Genomic DNA, 10,448 nt, shown 5'->3' on the forward strand with positions numbered 1-10,448 from the left:
ATGTGAGGATCGCTTGTTTGCTTCATCAGGGGAGCTTGAGGGAAATTTGTGCTGTGCTAAATATGAAGAAATGTCCTTGCTTTGAAGCACAGTAATTGTACTTGAGGAAAGGTTGGCCAGATTACTGGAAGTAAGAGATTGTGAATAGTTCATTGATATTGGCAGTAGTAAAGATGAGGTAAGCACAGGTCGTGGTGGGGGTCTGGTTAGGGTTTTAGTGGTGAGTGTCTGGTGTGGGCAGACAGTGGTGAGAGTGAGGTGAGAGCAAATAGTGATCAGAGTGAGGGTAAGGAAGGGTAGGTATAGTGGTGTGAATGAGAAGAGAGCACGCAGTGGTGAGGGTAAGGTGAGAGAAGGCCATAATATGGCTGATGCAATGGCAGGTGGTGGAATGAGTGGGATGCACATATTTAGGAATGAGGCTTGGGAGATGGTTTTGGTAGGGGATTAGACTTTTTTAAACAGTGAGAGGTCATCCTTTAAAAATCTTCTTCTCCAGAATGGTTAGACAGATCGAGGGGTAACGTCTCACACATGTTCTCCAAGCTTTGTGGATACCAGGGTGTTCAAGAAAAATGGATAGGTCACATGATCTGGCAGCCATATTGCATCGAGTGAAAAATCATTTATTTGAATGCCTTTTTCTTGAACCGCTTCATTGATCGATGTGAAACTTCACAATTAAGATCGAGTCATGATGGGAATACAGGATTTAAATTTCAACCAGATTGGATGCAGAAGAAAAAAAATTTTAATATGGGTTCTTTTTTATTTATTTATTTTTGAAAAAGGCTCACTTGGCTGTGCCTGGATGGATTTGAACAGTCATCTTCACTATTGTTTTAAAGAGGGGGCCACTTTTGCCGATAAGACGTCAGTGAGAGATCACACCACCTGAAACACTCTGTAATGGCTGCTATTAGGCTCCACATACTCTTCTTTGTTGTGGTTAACTGTACTGCAAGCATAATTACTTGTAGACTACAACCATATCTTAATGTAGTTATGTTACTTTTATGCTTCGTGTTGGAACATTCATTTGAAACTGTTGGGTCCATTTGATAGCATTTATGGCGGATATGATGGAGTGTTTTCACATTTGTGCATTATTGGCCACACTTTCGGCCAACAGGAGCTGCCAATGGCTCGCAGGCCATGCGATGAAAAACAGGGGGTTTGAAGGTAGAGTAGCAAATGAAACCCAAATCCTATCCAGGTTCCCCCTGATGACTTCATCTTTGCTTTTAACTTGTTCAGGTTCCTTCTGATGACTCCGATGCAGTACCGTAACTATTTGATCTTCACCAAAATGGAAGCAATTAGTCCTTGTCACACACCCAACATGTTCACCAAAATTCATCCAAATCCATCTACTACTTTTTGAGATATCATGCAATCTTGTTTTTAGCCCCATCTCTCAATGGTGAAGAATCACTTAAATAATTCTCATGTCCGGATCCAGAATCTGATCTTCACCAAAATCACAAAAATATTCAGAATGTTTGCTTGAAAACTGGAGCAAAAATCGTGTGAGAAACAGACAAAAGACAAACAGACAGACAGACAGACAGACAAACACTGCAAACCACCATACTTGGTGAAAAACATTTTAGCCAAGTAAAAAAAAAAAATCACTCATCGAGTGTCACTTGGCAAAATGGAACGGCTTGGTGTCGTCTTGTCAAAAAAATGAGATATGTAGCTAAATAACATGCGAGAGGCATTTTTGAGGAAAAGTTGGCAACCAGTTTATTTTACCTAATTTGGGTGTGCCAAATTCATATTTGCTGTCTGCCAAGCTGTATCTTGACCGAGTGACCTTCAAAATGACGTGATAAGGCACGCCCCTTTTTTGCCGAATGTGAAATATAATTCTCCTTAAAAATGGCATCAAAACTATCATGTGTGGTATCAAATTAAAGCTAATGACATGTACATTGCATTCATACTGTCAATAAATTAGTTTTGTATGATCTTTGGTCAATGAAATGTCAAAAGGTCATGATTTGTGTGAAATATACAATCAAAATTATATATACATTTATGGTCGTGTAATGAAAAGGAGAGGAAAGTCAACTTCTACTTTGATTAAAAGATGGTCAGGTTTCGATTAAAAAAAGGATAAATATGTATTTAATGTTGTTTGTAAGTGTGATCCATCTTGGTCTCTGAAAAAAATATAGCTTCTCTCGAGGGCGCCAAGTCATCATATTGTGGCTACAGGCTGTCTCGACTGCACATATCAGGACATGTAATTGGACAAAAGTTACTCCATTGTTATGTCAACAACCTTGTCAATTATACACTATTCTGGTAAGTTTTTAATATTTTGAGCACCAGTGTAATATTTTGTATGTAACAAGGCATCTGTGAATGTAATTATTTACATGATATTTCATGAATTTGAGTCCTTCCTGTATTGTTGTTTTCGTATTGTATCAATCTTGTGTAGCCTTTGGAACTTCTACTGTTACAAACAGCCCTGAATAGTATCGTTTTGTAACCTGAAGGGAACAAATTAACAAATCGAAGATGTACTATAAATCTAAGTAGTTCCAAGTCATCAAAATTAATTATTCGTCATATTTTTAAGACCATCAAAGTTGTTTTGCCCCACTTCCGATTTTATTACTGGAAGAGGGATGGAGGGATCAACACTCCAACAAAACTAGTTACATTTAAAGGACTTCATAAATATTTTGATTTGTTCCCTACCTAAATTATCCCAGATAATGCAATACATACTTCTTATCAATGAGTTGGCAATGTTGAAAGCTTGCACTCTTGTATGATACCAAACATGATTATAATGATGTTTTGATGATGTTTATGATCACTAAGAAGGTAGCCTATGGAAATGGGTGTGGCTTAAAATGTGATATCAGGGGTCACCGAGTCAGGATACAGTTTGACAGAACTTTTTTTAATTCAGCATGTAGGGTAATGTAATATATCTACCATGTACACCAAAAAAATTGTCAGATTTTTTTTTCATACTAACAAATTATGCTTCAGGATAAACCGGCAAGGCCGGAGAAGTCGGGGTGTTCTGACTGGTATTTTGACGAGAAGCTTTTCGATTTTAATCTTGATTTACATTAAAATCGAGTTGCTCCTCGTCCAAACATCACCCAATCGCTCCGAACGATCGCTCCGAGCGATCCGAACCCTGATGGTTTATACTGAATAATGATTCCTTAGAATGAAAACTCCGACCGATCGCTCCGAGCGATCACCCAATCGCTCCGAACCCTGATGGTTTATACTGAATAATGATTCCTTAGAATGAAAAAGAACGATATGAATTTAGTCCTGAATTGTCTTTATCAAGCTATGTAGAATTACGTAATATGATATTATAACCTCATTTGACCCAAAATGACCTCTAAATGACCCCACATGATGTCATATTTATTTATTGATCATGGTTTTGCAATGTTCAAGTCATTACCTTTCAAATGATACCACACATGATACATTTATATTAACTTTTACAGTAAACCGTATTGCGGAATATGCAAAAAGGGGCGTGGCTTATGACGTCATTTTGAGAGTCAAGCAGTCAAGATACAGCTTGGCATACAGCAAAATTGAAATCAGCATACCAAAATTAGGTAGAGTAAAGTGTCTGCCAGCTTTTCCTCAAAAATGCCTCTAGGGTCGTTATATTCAGAAAACTTGACTAGTCGAGTAGTGTGAATACCTCCACCAGGCTAAAAAGTTTACATTTTGTATCCGATTGATAGGTCTGATCTAAATCCGGACTTAAACCAAAGTCAAACCGGCTTGTTCTTGTCACCTGGACAAATATATATATATATATATATATATATATATATATATATATATATATATATATATATATATATATATATATATATATATATATTGTTGCGAATTCGCGCCCGCCAGAGTGCGGACGGCCACGTAACTCGAATCGCAGCACGTCACCCACTGGAAGGACAATTCTGTCGTGACCCTCTCGGACCAACGCCGGGAGCTAGTCATGGGTGGGCCTTTCGACCTCACCACAATCATGCCAATCGGCCACCCGCATAGACAAACTCGACCAACCTAAGTTGTTCGCCAAACTCGACCAACCTAAGTACCCACGCGGATGGTAAACCGGGCGATCGTACCTCGCCGCAGGTCGACTCCGGACACGAGCCACTTGGGCAGCCCGCTCTGTACTATCGGGATAACCGAGCGGTGTTATCGTCGACCTGGACGGTTCAGATTAATTACCGGGATGTTGCACCCACTACGAACCCCTTTCCGTGATGCAAGATGGAGGGTCAATAAAGAAAAGACAAAGCGAAACAGGCACAGTTCAACAAGCAAGCATTTTATTCATAGCCACAGACACAAAGCACGGAAAAAAGCCATACAATAATCAAAATGCACATAAAGCAACCAAAACAAAAGTAACAATGCAGAGCTACAACCGGATACGCGCACACATGGCAACACTTAAACAGTTCTACTTTACGAGACACGGCGCCACAAGATCCATACAAAAACACCGAAAAGAAACTGGCGACTTCCCTTTGGGCCATCGAGCCCCTCTCCCACGTCCGTCGGCGTGGTTGCGCCTGGCCGCGACTCCGATCCCTGGCGTGGTAGGCGAGTCCTCTCCGGCGTGCCTCGCGCCGGCACGTGTTGGCCGCTCGATGCCACAGACAGGGTTTCCGGCGCTATCTCAATGCGGATAGAAAGGGGGGGGGGGGAACGATGTTGCTCGACGTCGTGGTGTGGGGAATGGCAGATGCTCCGTCCCGCCAGCGGGGTCTTGGGACCACACCACAGAAGACCAGGCCAGCGGCCAGCACGAAGAGGAGACGAAGAGGAAGAGCAAGCCGGAAGAGAGAGGAGAAGACGAAGTTAGCAAGAGCACGAAAAGCGCTCCGCCCATGTCCGACTTTAATAGCCCGGGGCTCTGCCCTTCACTCCGCCCCCGTTTTTGGCTCCACCCTCCTTCGAGAGGGTTCTCGAAGAGGGGCGTTCCCTCTCCCCGACCGCCTCACGCTGGTCATCCACCAATCAGCAGCGAGCTGCCCTCCCCTCTTCCTTCACACCAAGCACGGGGAAAAATGGTGGGAAAAACAGGCAGGAAAACCCGCGCGTCCTCGCAGCTCCTTCCTTGGCACCCTTGTTTGCCATTCGGAAGCGGACGTAGTGGCGAAGATGTAGTAGCGTAGATGGTGGAGGTGACGTGGTTGCAGTGTGGTTGGCGCTGTGATGGGGATGGCGTGGTTGTTGAAATGTTGTGCGTTTGAAATAAAAGATAGAAAAAGAAAAACGCCTAACTCAAAGCGTCGCAGCCCGGATGGATCACATAAATTCCCTCTATACAGCGGGATTGGGCTAACTACACATGTACCTATGAAGATATCTCACCTGAGGGTCCTTTATGGTGTAATGCGAATTTACACAGCCGTAACAATGTGTGTGTATATATATATATATATATATATATATATATATATATATATATATATATATATATATATATATATATATATATATATATATATATATATATATATATATATATAGTTGAAGGTATGTCTGTTTGTGTGTTTGTCTGTGACCTATGCACATGAAAAGTACTGGACTGATCTTCACCAAACTTCACATGCTGACAGAACATGTACCCAGGAGCGTCCCGATGTAAAAGAGTTGTACTTCAGACTTCCGGTTTCCGAATTATGACGTCATCACCTGATTTCGTAACGTTAATTTTTCAAGTTCAGCTGATTGACATGGGGCCAACGCCATATACAATATATCTAACATATGATTTAAGTTTTTGTTTGTCTGTTTGTTTGTTTGTCTGCATGCGCTAATCTCCTGAAAGGTGAAAGATAAGAGCTAACCACTGAAACAAAAAATGTCGGGATGGGCCCCAAGAAGGTTATAGGCTATGTGACAAAGCCCCTCGGCCGGGGGGGGGGTGGGGGGAAGGGTGTGTTTCCCCCTCACCAATCCCCTTAGCCTATGACTGTCATGGCCCAATAGGGAACTGATACTGTGCTCACGTCAGACATATGTATAGAAGATTCAGTTCATTCAAAAAGAACCCGGGCAGCGCCGGGTGCATTCACCTAGTAAACAATAAATCCACAAGTTTTTGAGATATCATGCTGCACATACACCACCGGTCAAAAGCTTTACAACACCCCCATTTTTCAGTTTTTACTGAAATTTAAGCAGTTCAAGTCAAGTGAATAACCTGAAATGGTACAAAGCTAAAGGCCCAGTCACACCTTGACGTTTTAGCCAGCTTATGCCGATTTTTGGAAAATTTGTCTAAAACGCTGGTACACGTCAAATACGTTATGGGTAAGTTTTGATAACATTGAGAGCACGCTGAAAAACACTGCCATACGTCGTTGTACGCTGGCTTTAAACGTTGTACTTTTCGGTTGTCCTCAAATTTTCCATGCTTGAAATTTTAAGACTTATGCCAGCGTATGACTCACACGTTCCGCATAATGCTGGCCATAAGTTGTAGGCACGTCACGCGATCGTTGACAAATGTTACTTGTGAGTTACTCATAAGTCGAAACACGTCGAGGTAATGTTTAGCGTACCCGAAACTTATTTCTAACCTATGAGTAACGTGTTGTACTCACATTACGCGATCGGTGAAACACATCGACACACGTTACTTGTAAGGTGCTCATAAGTCGAAACACATCAAGGTAATGGTTAGCGTCAGTGTTCCAGACTCCCGGTTTTTTTTTTTTTTGGCTTTTTTTTTTCTTCCTTCCTTCGGTATGATGGTGATTTTGACACTTCGATTTCTCATGCGGTTATAATATAATATAATTAATAGGCTGCCGCTCACCGATTTAAATCATAACCGCACTGTACATCGTCATACCGAAGGAAAAAAAAAACCGGAGTCTGGAACACTATATATATATATATATATATTACTACCGGTAAAAAAGTTTTAGAACACCCCCATTTTTCCAGTTTTACTGAAATTTAAGCAGTTTAATGTTTCAATGTACTCTGAAATTAAAGCATAGAGCAATTATTAAACAATTGCAGATAAAAAAGAAATCATGGAATCGTTTTGCTGAACAAAATTTAATCTAAATTTTTGACTCATCAAAGTTGCCACCTTTTCCAGATATCACAGCCGAACATACTCGTGGCATTCTTTCTACAATGGAAATCAAACATTGTTCGGAAAGTTCTTCCCAACACTGTTGCAAAGGTTCCCACAAATGTGTTGCATTTGTAGGTTGCTTTGCTTTCACCCTTCTGTCCAGTTCATCCCAAACCAGCTCAATGGGGTTTAAGGCTGGAGATTGTGCTGGCCATTCCATGATTTTAAGCCTACCGTCTTGTTCTTTTCTTCTAAGGTAGTTCCGACATAGCCTGGAGGTATGTTTTTGGTCGTTATCTTGCTGTAGAGTGAACCCGTAAAATGCTGTGGCAGCCCTTTTGGTTCAGGGTGCCAGTCACTCTGTGCAAGTCGCTGACTGACGCTGACTGATAAGTATTTTAGACCGGTAGTGTAGTTTTTGGTCCCATCTCTCACTGGTGAAAAATCACTTTAAAATTCTCCTATCCAAATCCAGATTGAGATCTTCACCAAAATCAAGCATTGCTGTCCTTAGCTGGTCAACTACATACAAAACAAATTTCAGAACGATTGCTTGAAACATGTAGTCAAAAATTGTGTGACAGAAAAAACAGACAAACGCTACAGACCAACATACGAGGCAAAAAAAAATTTTTTGCCAAGTAACAAACAGACAAACAGAAAAACGGACCACAATGCAATAACCTCTCCTCCGGTGACGGTAAGAAACTAGAACGGCATTCGGTAGAGCGCATACTTCCATCAGGCTGAACAGTTTACGTTTTGTATCCCACTCCTAGGCCGGATCTGCTGACCTGAACCAAAACCTAATCGGCTTGTTGTTGTTATCTAACCAACTCATCCACCAAGTTTTGTCAATAATCCGTCCACAACTTTTTGAAATATCGTGCTTTATATCGTTTTTGACCCCATTTCTCAATGGTGATCAAGAATCTATTATAAAACTTATGAGTCTCATCTGTATCCGGATTTGGATATTCACCAAAATCCAATCATTTCGTCCATGTCACACACCCAACCTGTCCACCAAATTTTGTCCGAATCCATCCACAACATTTTGAGATATCCTGTTCATAGACAGAGACAGACAGACAGGGGTTAAAACATAACCTCTGTCCACCTTTGGCGGAGGTAACCAAAGCATCCCAGACCTTTCATAATCAAAGTGGCGAATTTGGTCAACCACCACTGCTGCAAATGACTACCCCCCCCACCCCACCTCCACAAACACACAACCAGTCTAACAGTAATCCCCCCCAATCCTCACAGCAAACCAGAGCAAAATTTCACCATTCCAAGAAGGGGTTTTACGATACAAACTCCATGAACTGCAGACTGTTGCAAAACTCATAGTCCCAGATGCCAGAGTGAAGTGGTCCATTGCCTAATTATGCACAAGGTTGATCCAATTAACCTAGTACAACCAATTTACTCGGCCCGACCTCAGGGCATCCCAAGACAAATGTTTCACCATTTTCAGATAATGAGCTTGGAACTCATTCCAAATGCATAACGAGCAAATATTTTTGCTTATATAAAAATAACACCACTGTGTGGCATACATGGTGATGAGAAACGTCACCAGGTGCAGCTGGCAATACAATACGATTATATAAATATATGTTCCCCATCTTCATGTTGCACTGTGAATTCTTTTATACAATCTCCTGAAAGATGAAGATACTGCAGACATTTTTAATCATAAATTATCTTGTCGATCTCATCAGTGCATCGCATAGGCAATCAATAATGTATCACAATTTTCAGTGCAATCTGAATTATTTCGCTGAAGAACATACATGCAGTGTGTGCACATAATATTCCATGCTGCGTTTGCTCATATTTTTGGTAACAATGGATGTGATACAGTATTCTTCTTTAAGGATGTGTGCATGAATATGTTATGTACCCACAAACACACACACACACCTTTGAAAAACATCTGTAAAACTCACCAGTGAAGCTGGACACACTCTTGGGAACAATTCGAACAAAAACTCCTCGTGGTCATCAACCTGCAGCACCTTCGGTGACGGCCAAATAGAATTTAGGTCAAAAATGCAGCTCTCAGAGCAGGATGTGGTTGCCAGTAAGTGGGCGTACCAAAGTGAATGACGCAGCATTCAGCTCCTCTCCGCGTTGCCATGGTGACGCCAGATGCAGCTTAATTGCATCTGGGTCCGGTTTCCCACCGTGGCACGACATTGCTTTCAGTTGTCGAGGTTCCAACCCTGAAGAAAAATTGTGTGAGTCATTTCGAGGCTATTTATTATGATGCAAATATAAATGAGAACTTTTCACCACCAACTGCCTCCCCCCCCCCACTTTCCAGCCCCCTTCTACACTGCCCTCCCCTCCACACTGCACCCATTATATTACCCCCAGGCCACCCCCCCCATTCTCCTGCCCCACTTCCGCACCCCTCCCTCTACTACTATACTATGAGCAGCATACATTCCCTTTCTTCCGGTATCCTTACTATATGGTCCGTGGGTCAAGAGGACTTACCGTGCACCCCCACCTATGATCCAACCTAATGTGCATCAGTGTGTCCAGTGATGTCCCCTTTGATGGAAACTAGATACCAACATTGAAAAAAACCCTTTTGGTCTATGTTTTCTCATGCCCTATTGGGACCCATGTTAAAATGTCACTTTTTCATCATTTCTGCCATTTTTGAGGTTCATGAAATTTGTGCATTTTGATATTGCAATATCGCAGAAGTTACTGGCTCAAATTTGATCTCGTAGCATAATCAATGTAACACGCCAACTTCAAAATATTAAACAAATGTTTGAAATTTTTATTTTACGTCTCCATCATCGCAGTCGAGAATGAAATCATGGAATCAATCATCGCAGTTGATATGAAATCCTTCCTTATTTCCAACAACCTCATCTCGTATCACCAATTTGGTTTCAGACCAGGTCACTCCACCTTGGACATGCTGCTTCTACACACCCAACAATGGATGGAGGCCCTCAATGTCTGACATGAGATCAAGGCCATCTCTCTCTGGACATATCTCGTGCTTTTGATACAGTCTGGCATCCTGCCTTACTCTCCAAACTGCTTGCCTTGGGTATCCAAGGGCTACTACATACATAGCTTATTGACTTCCTCTACTCTCGGAGCCAACATGTGGCTCTCAACGGAATCCTTTCATCTCCTCTCCCTGTCAAGGCTGGAGTGCCCCAAGGCAGTGTTCTGGGCCCAGACCTATCCCATATCTTCATCAATGATCTCTCTGACTCACTGGAAAATACTCTATATTTCCTTGCTGATGACTCCACCCTCTGCCGTGACATCCCTCATCCTTCAGACGGGC

At 41.9% G+C, this 10,448-nt stretch overlaps 1 protein-coding gene across 1 annotated transcript in view; it reads right to left on the reverse strand.

Moving 5' to 3' along the window:
• Nucleotides 1-9,320, reverse strand: part of LOC147024132 (phospholipid-transporting ATPase ABCA1-like) — a 315,313-nt gene extending 305,993 nt beyond the window's left edge. The window contains exon 1 of the mRNA XM_085883724.1: nt 9,076-9,320. Coding sequence (XP_085739850.1) covers nt 9,076-9,243 — 168 coding nt within the window. The 5' untranslated portion in view covers nt 9,244-9,320. The remainder of the gene's footprint in view (nt 1-9,075) is intronic.
• Nucleotides 9,321-10,448: the final 1,128 nt, after the last annotated feature.

The sequence above is a fragment of the Eptatretus burgeri genome, chromosome 6 (assembly GCF_056783735.1).
Source record: "Eptatretus burgeri isolate ZD-2024b chromosome 6, Ebu_testis_v1, whole genome shotgun sequence".
Classification (NCBI taxonomy): domain Eukaryota; kingdom Metazoa; phylum Chordata; class Myxini; order Myxiniformes; family Myxinidae; genus Eptatretus; species Eptatretus burgeri.